Here is a 13,974-nt window from a genome sequence, read left to right as displayed (position 1 = left end):
ATGCTCTAGCATGACCCAACTCCCATCCAGCCTGAGCAATTCCTTCAGTAGGTCCCATTCGCCCACCAGCTCCAGAGAGCCCACCTGTTGACAGATAAACCCCAGTTAAGCAACCCCCTGAGATGGAAGAAACGTTAGTTAATATCGATGCAACTGGGAAAGTGTTTGGAAATCACTAGGGAGAATATCAAAGAACATTTCTCCAGCATCAGTGTGTCTCAGAAGAAAACTGAACTCTGCCTGGAGGCATTTAGTAACGTATCTGTTGTTAAATGGATGGGCACAAGCTGCAGGAAGAGGACTGGGTAAGAGCTAGACATTGACAGTAACAGCTGCCCCAAGCCTGGTGCTCTGAGGCTGCCTTCACAGCCGCGTGCTTATCCGTCCCGCAGCCCCTGGCTCTCCACCCACCTGCAAAGCTCCAGCTGCCTGCAAGGCTGAGAGCGAGGCTTATTTTTAGAATTTTTAGAAAGTTATGAATTTAATTGCATGCCTTATAAGGAATTGTTTTCTAAAACCCTCAACAATGAGGACAAACAATCCTACAGTGATGATCTGGTCCAAAAAGAACTTCCTTCTGTAATTCTGGAAGGGGATAGATGTGGGCAGTGGGTGTGGTGTGGGACTTGAGCTAGGTCTGGGGGAGGGGTGTATGGGGGGGAGGGTCAGGCAGACTCATGAGCCTAGACTCTGATGAAGGGCCTGGAAGCACTGTGGATCTGAGAGCAGAACAGGCGAGTCACTACATGCAAATGGAGATGGTGTATTCTAGAAAACACCTAAGAAAAATGCCTTTGGTTCTATGGATTCACACATGCATCTGTCTAAGGTCACCTGGCAAAGTGGCTTTTGGACAAAGGGGTAAAAAAGCTAACAGAAGAGGGCTGTGGATGAGGAGCAACTATGCCTCCTTTTAATTAAAACAAAATGCTCAGGATTATGTCAATCCGCTCAGAGTGGAAACCTGTAAAGCCACAGGTAGGTGGGAAATAGACTCCATATCTTCCTCACAGACCTCTTTCCATCCTTAGTATTTTGGGGGTGCTATTTTTCCACAGGCCAGCCTCCTCAGCTTCGGTTGATCCTCAGTAGTATGGAAGGCATGCCCTGTAAACTTCTGCTCACCACTGTGGCTCCCTGATCTCCATTTCCCCATCAGCTGAGGGTAGGAGCTCCTGGCTCACCCTCTCTTGATGGACTCCTAGAGCAGGTGTAACAAACTTTGAGGCAAAAGGTCAGGCAGTCAATATTGTAGACTTTGTGGACATAATGTCTCTATGACCAGCTAATCATCCTTGTACAGTGTAGCTAACACAACCAGAGTAAACTGTATGGATAAACATTGCTGATTGCCAGTGAAACCTGGGCCAGAAATTCTAGGATACCATCTGACCAGTGGGCACATTTTGGCCCTGATTGAGATCATCAAGTTAGCAGTTTAGCACTTCTGCTCCAATAGTCCGCAAGCAAATCTGGCACGCTGGTGAGGAGGGCGTGGCCAGTGGGCAGTAGTGGAGGTGTTGGCCTCCACCTTAAGTGGTAAGCATGGGTGGAAGATATCAGGGTGTGGTGGTTTGAATGGTGTATGTTCCTCCATGGTCTCAAACCTTTGAATATTTAGTCCCCAGTTTGGCACTTTTTGGAAAGAGTTGGGATATGTGACCTTGCTGGCGGAAATACACCACTGGGCGTATGTTTTGAGAGCTTAACGATTTACACCATTTCTCATTTGCACTTTTTTGCTTCCTGTTTGTGTCTCAAGATGTGAGCCCCCAGCTTCTGCTTCAGCTGTCATCCCTGCCTGCTACCATGGTTCCGTGTGTCTTCATTGTGATGACTCGTCCCTTTGGAACCATAAGCCCCAAATAAGCCATTACTTCTATAAGTTGCCCTGGTCGTGGTGTTTTATTGCAGCAATAGAAAAGCAATACAGGGAGTAAAGGGCTCTGAGGTTAAAATATCCCTGACTCCTTGGACATCCCTCCAATCTAGTTAGATTCTGGCCTCTCCCCTACCTCTGGCCATCTAGCTATATTCCTACCCTACCCTACCCCACCCTACCCCACCCTACCCTATATTCCTAAGCTATTTTCTATTCTGGTTACATGCAGAACCAAGCAGAAGAACAAGGCCACAGATGCTTTATTCTAATTTTTCTTTGGGAAGCCAATTCACCAAGTGTAATGCAATGATGGCAAGTATTGAATAAAACATGTTCATCTCCCCCCCCACACACACTTGGGGTGAGAACAGTGTTTTCATGATACACATAAAAAATAAAATGATGAGGTGTTTCTTCTTGGGGTTCTTCATCTGTGGCAGAGTCTCAAAACAGCTTGGAACCTCAGCATCTCTGCCAACTCTCATACCTGTTTTTCTCTTATTAATCCCAGTGGTAAAATAACATGGCTTAGTCGCCATGCTTACTTAGGAGACTATTAAATTGCAGTGAGAAACTTCTGGTGTTCTTAACAATTGGACATTTTAGGGCTGAGCAATGACCGTATTGCAGCCAGGAACTGATGCTGACTTGGTCCCAAAGGAAGCTGGAGTTTCACAGTACAAGCCATTGTCACCAACGGTGGCCCAGATCTGGGGTGTGCATCCACTCAACCAGAAAGAAGAAAGCTTGAGATCCAGGGTTTTGTCTGGTTTCTGGCATTGCTTGCGAAGGCAGGGAGCCCTGTAATGCTGGTAGAACCACATCTGCATGGGTGGACCCCCTTAGTCCACTCTTATGCTGACAACATGGTAAATCTCAGGCAATGAGGGCATACTCCATGACCATGGCCCTTGCAGCTGGTGCTGAGTGCACATGGGTGGTGTTTTTCAACATTAGGCCTGAAGGTATCACTGGTTCTTTGATCTACGTGGGCAATGGCTCCATGAAGTAAGCTATTGACATATGCATGAGGTCAGACATTTTCCTGGAGTGTGTATGTCACAGGGCACTTGTGGAGGTCACGGGCAACTCTCCAAGAGTCACTTCTTGCCTTCTACCTTGCTTTTTGGAGGTGTGTCTCCTCTGGCTTCTGCAACTTTACTGTGTGCTCTAAGGTGGTTCATGAACTTCTGGGCAATTCTCCTACCCAGTCTCTCATTTCCCCATGGGAAGTACTGGGATTACAGATGTATTTACCATTTCTGGCTTTATTAGATGGATTCCAGGGATCCAAACTTGGGTCATCAGGCTTTTGCGTACTTGAGTCATCTCTCTGCCCACCCCACCCCAACCCCCACAGACGTTTATTATGACACAAGACTTTTCTTAGGAAGGGGTCAGTAAGCACAGATCCCTTGTTAGCTATCAAGGACATGGCTTTCAAGTTGGAAATGAGATGTATACCAGGAAACCTTGGGGTCATTATAGACTATTCTCTTAGGCCCACTGTCTTGGTTTCCATTGCTGTGAAGAGATATCATAACCATAGCAACTCTTATAATGAAAACATTTAATTGGGGTGGCTTGATTACAGTTTCAGAGGTTCAGTCCATTATCATCATGGCGACATGCAAGCAGACATAGTGCTGGCTCTATCTTGATCAGAAGGCAAGAGGATGTAGACTGTCACACTGAGTGAAGCTTGAGCAAAAGGAACCTCAAGGCCACACCTCCTAATAGTGCCACTCCCTATGAGCTTATGGGGGCCAGTAACCTTCAAACCACCACAACCCATAGTCATAGTTGTTTTTTTAACTAAAAATTTGGGATAATTTTATACTTGAGTACTATATTTACATCATTTCATCCCTCCCTCACCCCCTCCAGCTCCTCTCTTGGCCCAACTCACTCTCAAAATCATGACCTCTTCTATGATTGCTATTGTTATTTACATGTGTATACAGATATATGTATGTGGGAATATATGTTTATACAACCTACTGAGTCCATTTAGTGTTACTCACATGTATGTGTTAAGGGCTGATCAATTGGGATTGGATAACCTATCAGTGGGCTCATTCATGGAGAAAACTGATTCTCTTGCTCTCAGCAGCCATTAATGGCCTATAATCTTCATCTAGGAGTGGTACCTTGTGACACCCTATCTGTGCTGACATGTTGACTATTCATCAAGTTCTTGCGTAGGCAGCCACATGGTTGAGATTTTATACCCATAAATCTATCATGTCTACCAGACACTATATAATAGTAGGAATCCTGTTCCTAGGCTCTTAAAATCTTTCTGCTCCCCCTTCTTCAATTTTCCCTGAGCCTTAGGCAAAGGGGTTACATGGTATATGTATCAGTTGGGGCTGGGAATGCCACAGTAACTTATTCTCTGTATTTTGACCAGCTGTGGGTATCTGAAAGCATCTATCTGCTGGGGAAAAAAAGGGGCTTCTTTGAAGAAGTGGTGAGAGCTGGACTTGCCTGTGGGCATAGGGATAAGTATTTGGAAGACCGTTAGAAACTATATTACTTTTTTAATGGCAGCAGTAGATTCTCCTCTAAGGCCGGTTACCTCTCCTGCAATGGGTAGTTGGCTAGGCTTACAGTACCAGACATGGATTTTCTCCTACTGTGCAGCCCTTAAGTCCAATTAGACAGCTATTTGGTTACCTCCCAAGATAAAAGTGCCATGATTGCACCACCGGGGGCATCTTGCTGTGCTGGTCATTGTTGTAGTTCATAAGTTTTATAGCTGAGTAGGACTACTGATTGCTTTTTTTTCCCATGGCAGCTTGCATAGCACCTTCCAATAGTATGAAAGCTAATCCTCCGGGAGGAGCCTTCCAGGTCAGCTCCAGCATGACTCCTCCAGTACTATATCCAACGGTGTGGTATCTGAAGCAATCGGGTCTTGCCTTCAAGATCTAGGAGGCTACCAAGGGCAATGGCCTTAATTGTTTTGGGAGTCTCTTGGATTCAAATGACCAGCAAATTGAAGGAAGGTTTTGTTAGATAATCTGTGGCGCTTGGGGGGAGGATCATCACCCCATATGGCATAACTCCATGTAAGAAAGCTATAAAACGGTGTTTCCTTGTGTCTTTCCATTGGTGTTAATTATTCTCCTTCCTCCCTCTCCTTCTGTATTGCCATCCTCCCTGATCCCCAGGTAAGGTCCCCTGCAGTCCCTCCTCTCCCACTTCTCAGCACCTGTGTCCTACTGTGTCACATCCCTAAGGGTCCCTTTCTACTTTCCTGGCCTCTGTGGATACTTCAAGCTATATACTCAAATCCAAAGGTTTGGAGCTATGATTCCCATGCTCTGAATGAGTAGAATTAACATTGTGAAAATGACTATACTATCAGAAGTAGTTTACAGATTCAGTGTGATACCAATTTAAAAAATATCTCTGACATTCTTCACAAAAATAGAAAACCCATATCTGTCACCCTGTATGAAAATCAACTCCAAATGGATCAAAGGCCTCAGTGTGAAACCCGGAACATGGAAAGTGATGGAAGAAGTGAGTAGTATCCTATAAGATACAAGCTCAATGAAGGACTTTCTGGATAGGATCCCATTCACTCTGAATTCAGGCCAACAGTTGACAAGTGGGAACTCAGTAAGTCAAAAAGTTTCTATATAGGAAAGGAAAGATTTGAGTATAGAGGAAGGCCACAGACTGGAAGCGAATCTTTTGCTGGTTATCCATCCAATAGGAGACTATTAACATCTAGAAAATAAAGAATAAAAAAAATGACTCAGTCAAAATAATGGGCTATCAAAGGGAAAAATTAAATTACAATAACTGAGAAATATTTAAGTGTTCAACATCCTTAGCAATCAGGAAGTGCAAGTTAAAAGTTCTTTGAGATTTCATCTTCCCCCAGTCAAACTGGCTAAGATCAAGAAAACAACTGACAGATTCTGATGAGGATGTGGGGGGAAGGGGACCCTCAGTCACTGCTTATAGACTGCAAACTGGTGTAGCTACTATGGAAATCAGTGTAGAAGTTCTCAGAAAACTAAAGCTAGACCTACCATATGACCCAACTCTACCACTCCTCTGCGTGTCTCTGAAGAACTTGACATCACACAGAAAACCTGCTCCATCATTTCCTTTGCCATTCTATTCACAATAGCCAGGAAATAGAAACAGTGTAAATATCTTTCACCTGATAAAAATATAATACACAATGGAATACTATCCAGCTGTGAAGAAAGATGAAGATGCAGGTTAATGGATGGAACTGAAAAACATACTGAACAAGTTAACCCAGAAAGACAAATGTCACATGCTCTCTCTCATTTGTGGATGTGCAGTCCCGACTTTCATTCAAGGCAACCAGAGGCCTTCTGCCTTTCTTATTTTTAATCATTGCCCTGTTTCTAAAATTAGATTATTAAAAATCTAATCAGAAGCAAGACCTAGTGGCACATGCCTGTAATTGTAGCTACTCAGGAGGCTCTCAAGTTCAACACCTGTTTGGGCTACAGAGTGAATCAAGGCTATCCTGGGCAACTTACTTAGGCACCGTCTCAAGTAAGTAAAAAGAGAACTGAACATATACTCAGTTTAGATGATTGCTTAGTCTTTGCAAGGTCTTGGTTTCCATCAATACTCTTGCCTGTGCGTGCGTGCGTGCATGCATGCGTGTGTGTATTCAACATTTATATTTATAAAGCAAAGGCAGAGATGCTGCCTACAGTTTAGGTGGAAGCTCTGGGAGCTGGAGAACTAGACCATGGAGAACTACACTATATCATGCCCTACAGTACCACTCAGATTTATTTCAAACCAGACTCTCGCCCCCCACAGTATTGCTCTGCTTCGGACACTCTTAAAACGATCTCATGAGAAGAATGGGTTGTTAGGGGTGTGAAGGTGCATTTGGACAGCACCATGTTTCTGGAGGCTTAGCCAGATGCCTGGAATGCTGTGTAGTACCCAGGCCTGTGAGTTTTTGATCAGCTCTGTAAGGCTTCCGTGTCTGCCTTATGCTTTCTAACAGTGTTGGAAGAGGTCAGCTGCCTATCGGCAATCCTCACCAGGCTCAGTAATCTCCACAGACATGCTCTTGAAGTCTCCAGAAAGCCACAGCCCCCAGCTTCCTGCCAGAAGTTTTGCTCCTCTCATGGCTTCGATGGTGACAGAGATGAAGACCTGATTCAGAAGTGGATGGACAGGACCCCGTGTGCATCAAAACTACAAAGCCTCGCAACCTTCCTTAGCACCTTTAGCTTTTGTCCCTGAGGGCAGCGCTCGCTCTGGTGTTGCTGCCACCTGGCGGGTACTCTGCCTCACTAAGACCTCTAAATGGGCCTGAGATTCCATCAGCCCCAGAGTTCCTGGGTATCCTTAGCCCATCCTCCTAAGCCTCTTAATACCTACTCTGTGGAACACTTTGGTTTCCCCAGGGGATCTGTGGATGCCTGCTAATATGGCATTACCAGTGCATGACAAATACCAGCAGTAGCCATATTCTTGGCCAAGCTTTCCCCTTTGCCCAGGAGATGGAATTCTGCCTTCACTGTCTCTCCTAGCCAAACACATTATGCCTTCCTATTTAATTATGGCTTGAATGACTTCAAGACCATTGGAGACAATTCAACCCACTGTGCTTCCAGATAACGTCTGAGCAGAAGGAACAAACATGTTGAGGGAATTTGTGGACAACAGTGACCTCTAAGGACTGAAATTTGCTTGCCTCCCAGAACCTTAACCTGGAGAGCTCAGCATACAAGAACACTTAGAAGACACAGCCTCAAGCTGGAGCATCACCCAACCCAAACCCTGCATAGAGGGACCCTTGAAGTCTTCAGACCCCAGATTCAGAGTCCCTGGGCAGGGCATGCTCTGCCTTGTCAATCCTGTCCTCCTCCTGTCTCTTGACTGTCATTAGAAGTTAATGTTCAGCTCCTCAGAATGCCACTTAGAGATGAATTTTGCAGTTGTAAAGAAGAATTCTTGGAAAGAAGTTGTGTCTACCAAAGCTGACTGACTAAAACGTCAGTATTTGTAATGAGTTTGGGATGTTGCATGTCCAGGGACTAATTATAGTTTCTCTTGGGCTGTTTTTAACCTATCTAAAGAGCCTTCCCTTGCCCACCTCAGTGTCAGACCTCATATCCCAATAAACAGATAAAAACCTTTGGAATGCATTGACAAAACCTGTTCCCCACCAATCAAGGAATTCACTGTGCCATCAAGGTGCTCAGGGCTGACAACTGAAATTTCTCCACTGTGCTGTGATACCCTACTTAATGCTTCCACCAGTGGGTTTGCAGACTGTCTGGATTCATGACTTTTCTTTGTACTATTACCATCAGAACTTCATGAAACTGCTTCCACATTGGAGCACGGTACTTAGGGAGACCTAAATCTGTGTTCCCAGTCCATGGCCACCTAAATTTGCTTCCCGAATACTTTGTCTAGATTTTCACTTTCCACACACCAATGCCTAGTCCAGGTTTTAAAGATAAAGCCTGGCCTTTGTCCGACGCTGTCTTCTCCCACGCTGACCTAGGTACAATACTCAGAAGGGCTCTTGAACGATGCCCTGGGACATGTGTCTTGGGCCAGCACCCTCCCTCCAATGGGCCATTAACAATATGGCTAATAACCAGGGAAGTTCAGCATGACTGGGGAAGGTTGAGGCTTTGACACAGAGGGAATACACATGGCTGCTGGTGTCCGCTGACCCACCTTCTCCTTCTTAGACAGAATCTTCCTTCTGTTCACTCATGTATCCTCTTTTCTTTTCAGGACTCCTCTTCTGCGGGACCTGTCCCCACAGCCGTCCCACGAGCTGCCGCGGTGGCTGGAGAACAGGGCGTGTCTCCCAAAGTCCAGCTGCCCCTCAACGTGTGAGCTGCCCCTCGTGTTTGTTGACGTCCTCTGCACACTGGCATTTTCACAAGTGGTTTCTAGTGGGTTTTTCAGCTCGTTACTACCTGTTCTTGGAGTTACACACATGTAATGCTCCCCAAAACAAAAGTGCAAAAGCAAAATCCAGAGTGGTTTTTTTTAACACCGATGTCCCTAGGATGGTTAGGAGAAGCGGGAAGAAATTAATATTTGAGAGGTCTGGGGTGGCCTGAGGAAAGAAGGGTGTGGTGAGGGCAGCAGGCATCTTTGGAAGTGTGGGCAACGGCTTGATACTGCCTGCTCAGAAGTGCCACCCCTAAGGCAGGCCAGCTGCATCCCAGCCCCAAATATAATCACATGAATCACTGCTAGGAAATGAGGTGTTTATCTTGTTGAGGAAATTTTCTGTGGTAAATTACAGCATTTAAACCATACATGGAATTCTAACACTCCCATTTAAATAGGCTCCCCGAGAATTAGATGGCCTCTGTATTTGGCAGTGAGCTCAGCCTCTTGAATGGATGTTTTAAGGTGGAGTGGATGGATATGGCAGACATATGGACAGAGAGTTACATTGGTCCAGGCGAGCCAGTGGGGCAGATGGAATCTGTATGGTGCAGAATGTAATGCATTGTGGGGAGATGTCCTACAACCACCTTAACCACCCGTGTAGACTCCAGTCTTGCTCATTGGCCAAGTCCAGATGTTAAACTTGCCCACTTTTCATGCTAACCCAACTTAATAAAAGAAATCTGAAATGTATCCACTTTTCTCCTGGCTTCCCAAGGAAACCAGATTAATAAATTATATCCCAGATTAGTCTTCAGGTTAAAATTCACATTTTCAGCAGGACTAGACAAAAGGTACAGTTAGCCCTGCCATTTGTAAGTTCAACTATTCTTTAATTCAACCACTCATGGATAGAACTTACTCAGCAAGAAATTCCAGAAAGTTCTCAAACTTGTATCTTTTCCATGCCACGTTTATAAAGTGACACAGATTTTGTATTCAGTATTATGCCACTGAGAGATGAGTTAAAGGATACAGAAAAAAATGACATACATTATATGCAAGTGTTGGGCTGTTTTTTATTTGGGACATGAGCATCTGGGGATTCTGGGATCCTGTGGATGCTGACCATGTCTGACCTTGTTCCTGCTCTGCTCCTATGGCTTCATTTCAAGCCAGAGGCCATGAAAAGTGAGTGAGATAGCTGGAGTGAAGATCTGGATTCAGGGAACCACCCACAAGGAAGGAGGCCCCGACTATAGGAGATGGCTCTGTGCAATTCCCCAAATGAGAAGCAGGGCACAAGCTAGAGTGATGAGCCTAGGTTCACTTCTTGTGTCCTCACAGCTAGCTAAATGCCTACACTCAGGCTCTCATCAACTACCCACATTTCCTTGATCATCAAAACATCCTGTTCCTGGGTATGGAAGACTCCAATTCTTGTGTCGGGCCAGCTACCTGAAAAGATGTCTGTGTCTTTAAGACCCAAGAGTTAGAAGCCATCCAGCTACATCCTTGGGGTCTCCTTTTTAGACACTAAACACAAAGTGGTCTCTTCCTTCATAGTCCTCTCTACCACAGAGACAAGGTCACAAGGACCTGCAACATAGCTTTTTCCTACTCCCTACCTCACTTCCAGGTCATGTTACCACTATTCAGCTTGAGGGAGACATGCTTACCAGATAATACCTAGAAGCAAAAAAGACTTGAGTAGGGGTGAGGCAGCTGGTAACACAGTGATGGTCTTGGATAGGGGTGAGTCAGCAGGTAACATAGTGGTGGTCTGAAAAGTAGAAGAATAGAGACCTTTAAGAGGCCAGAGAAAACTTAAGAGTATGCATCCATGGCTGCCTACTGAGCATTCGAGACATGCTTAGAAATCCCACACATGTTGCAGTGACATACATGATCCAGTTTGAAAACCTGATGGTTACAATTCTATTTTTATGTTACTGAATAGAAGATGAGTTTATTGAGCAGGTGTGTAGCCTACTGTCAGTCCATAGTCTCTAGAACACTTCCTGATTGACATCTTCATCTAACAGTAGCTCCAAGTCATGTTCAAAATCCTAGGTGTGAACATGAAATAGTTTATATTTACAAAAACAACTGCAGTGGCAGTATGGCAACTGTGTTCAGGATTTTATAGTCTTGGAACTCCAGACAAGGGCCCAGATGAAGCTAGTGTGCAGATCAGTGATGAAATAGCTCCATTATACACTGTTGCGTTCACTCTTCCTAGTGAGATATGAATAAGCATCTATTCACTCTAGACAGGGCAACCCAACAGACCAGAGGAACAATCTCATCCAAATCTGGATTAGGGAATGAATAGTTTATTAGGTTAGTTATAGGAGAGGGGTGTGGATTGACCCCAAAGAACTGCACCATCAAAAAGTTTTATCCCAGTAAGAACAATGGCCTCCCAGAAGCTGATTGAGTGGCCCCCTCTTTCAGTAAATGTTCTACTTCCTACATACACTAGCACAGTGCTTCTCAACCTGTGGATCATGACCCCATCTGGGGTCAAATGACCCTTTCATAGGGATCACTATCAGATATCCTGTATATCAGATATTTACATTACAATTCATAGCAGAAGCAACAAATGGTTGGGGTCACCTCAACATGAGGAACTGTATTAAACAGTTCCAGTGTTTGGAAGATTGAGAGCCATTGCCCTAGCACCTCCTCAGACCACAAGCCTCTGGTGCAGAAGCGCATACAGCTACAGGGTACAGGAGGGAGGGAGTGTCTGAATCTTAGGGAAGGGCCTAATGACCTTCTCACCCCCTCCTTTGTTCAGGGGCTGTGTTTTAGTTAGGGTTTCTATTGCTGTGAAGAGACATCATGACCACAGCAACTCATATACGGAACACATTTAATTGGAGTTGCTGGCTTACAGTTTCGGAGGTCAGTCCATCATCATCATGGTGGGGAGCATGGTGGCATGCAGGCAGACATAATGCTCGCTGCATATTGATCGGAAGGCAACAGGAAGTCGACTGTGACACTGAGCAAAGCAAAAGAGACTTCAAAGCCCACCCCCACAGTGACACATTTCCTTCAACAAGGCCACACCTCCCAATAGTGCCACTCCCTGTGAGCTTATGCCAGTTACATTCAGCCAGCACAGGCTGTCAACAGGCTGTGTTTTACAAAGGTTTCCTGCAGGAACCAGCTGCTATGATTAAGATGGTAATGGCCATGTTATGCCTGGAGGACAGTGCTTGACAGCAGACTCGCATCCATAGCCCTTGTCTTAAAAATCCAAGTCCTGCTGGTGACAAAGCCTGACTTGATGACAGGTCACTGCCTTTATAGAAAAGGTCCACATCAAGTTCCCCAGGATTGGCACACAAAAAGACTCTCAGCTTGCATGCACAGTGTCTCTCTAAAGAGACAGCTACTGGCTCCCACGCTTTCCTTCTCCTTCCCTGATATTTCACAATCCTAACTCTTGAGCTTAAGTGCCTGTCATCTGACCAATCTTCTAGTCATGATTCCAAAGACACATGAATCTTCAGGTCCTGAAGGCCATACCCCAGGTCAGAGCCAAGCCCTCTTGAATATCCAAAAAGTAATGGGAACACATATGAACAGGGTACCCCTAAATTCAAGAGAAGTAGATTCTTGCCTCAATTTCTCCATGAACATCTTCAGGCCAGATGTGAAGGAGGCAGAGAGAGCAACAGGGACCAGTGGGTGGTTAAGCAGCACTGACTTGGAGGTTGGAAAAAGACAACAGAACCACTGAGACATCTCATCCTACAGCCCAGTGTGAGGCATCCCATATGAGCAGTGCTGCAGGCCATGAACTGGAGAGGACCGCACCGCATGGGCCTCAGATTCGTAAACCAATCCGTGATGGGATTCACCTGGGTGCCGGGTATCTGCCTCCTCCAGCACCAGTTTGCCAGCCCATCCAGAGGGCAGTCCTAACTCCTAGGAGAGCACCATCCATATGGAGGAAAGAACTTGGTCAGTCAGTCGGGTATAATCACCACTTATCAGGAAAGCCACCTGGGAGACATCGAGGAGCCCAGAAAAGGACAGGAAGAAGACAGTCCATCACTTAGGCCAGGAAGAGGAAGCTGGGAAAGAAGCTGGTAGCTCTGGATGGATGCTGGGTCTCTGAATCAAGTGGTTAGCACTGGTCACATGATTTGTGTTTTGCATGGCAGTGGGAGCCACTCAGAGGCTAACACTCCCTATGATCCTGGCACCATCCATCCAAAGGCCAGTAATCCGCCGTAAAGAACAATATGAAACCCATGTTCTTGGATACTAAGAAATACTGATGAAGCTATGCCCAGCTTAGGAAAATGTGTCATCTATCACAGACTCACCAGACACCCTGCAGTAGGGTGCCATTATAGCAACAGGACCTACTAATATCATTAGGTGAGGCTGTATCAGTCTAGAACAGTGGTTCTCAACATATGGGTTGCAACCCCTTTGGGGGGTCAATGGACCTTTTCACAGGGGCCACCTAAGATCATTGGAAAACACAGAGTTTACATTATGATTACAGTTATGAAGTAGCAATGAAAATAACTTTATGGTTGGGGTCACCACAGCCTGAGGAACTGTATTAAAGGGTCGCAGCATTAGGAAGGTTAGGAACCTTCCTAATGAGTAATGTGAGTCCTTGGGTATTATTCCCCAGAAGTATCTTAGAAGCCAGTTTCCAGGAGTTTGGCAATAGTGGACAGCACCTCACTGGTTCCTCCCTGCCTGTGGCTTCAGTTTTCCTAACCAGGCTAACATCTGCCCTCAGCTGAGAGCACAGCAGCTGTTGCATAAGGCCAGTGGCCTCTTCACCTCCCAGTGCCGGAGCCTGCTCAGTCCTTTCGGAGGACTGACTTAGCTGTCCTGCTCAGGCTCTCACTCAGCATCCTTGCTACCTCACTTTATGTAGCGAGAGAACCTGCACAGGTTTTGTCCACCATCTATAGCTCCTAGTCCACCTGGCATCCATCCCTTGAACACAGTAGTTGATAGATGGGTGCACATCTCCACAACCTGTACCTGGGTGACTTTCACAGGGAAAAGAGCAGAGGCGGGACCCCACGTAGGAGCAATGGGGATAGACTTTCCACTCCAAGATGGAGAAATGTGAGCAAGCCACCATCTGGAGAAGAAAGAATGTGAAATGAGCAGAGACACCGGGTGATTCACTCCATGATTAGAATGGAAATCTGCAG

At 45.6% G+C, this 13,974-nt stretch overlaps 1 protein-coding gene across 2 annotated transcripts in view; it reads left to right on the top strand.

The window, feature by feature from the left end:
- The window catches only part of Sh3rf3 (SH3 domain containing ring finger 3), a 265,267-nt gene that overhangs the window by 197,438 nt on the left and 53,855 nt on the right, over positions 1 to 13,974 (top strand). For both annotated transcript variants that reach the window (XM_021227644.2, XM_005070858.4), the window contains one exon: positions 8,657 to 8,757. In XM_021227644.2, coding sequence (XP_021083303.1) covers positions 8,657 to 8,757 — 101 coding nt within the window. The remainder of the gene's footprint in view (positions 1 to 8,656; positions 8,758 to 13,974) is intronic.

This window comes from Mesocricetus auratus, unplaced genomic scaffold (assembly GCF_017639785.1).
Source record: "Mesocricetus auratus isolate SY011 unplaced genomic scaffold, BCM_Maur_2.0 Super-Scaffold_100027, whole genome shotgun sequence".
In the NCBI taxonomy this organism is placed as follows: Eukaryota; Metazoa; Chordata; class Mammalia; order Rodentia; family Cricetidae; genus Mesocricetus; species Mesocricetus auratus.
The sequence above is the reverse complement of the archived record's forward strand: the minus strand, read 5'-3'. Positions and strand labels throughout refer to the sequence as shown.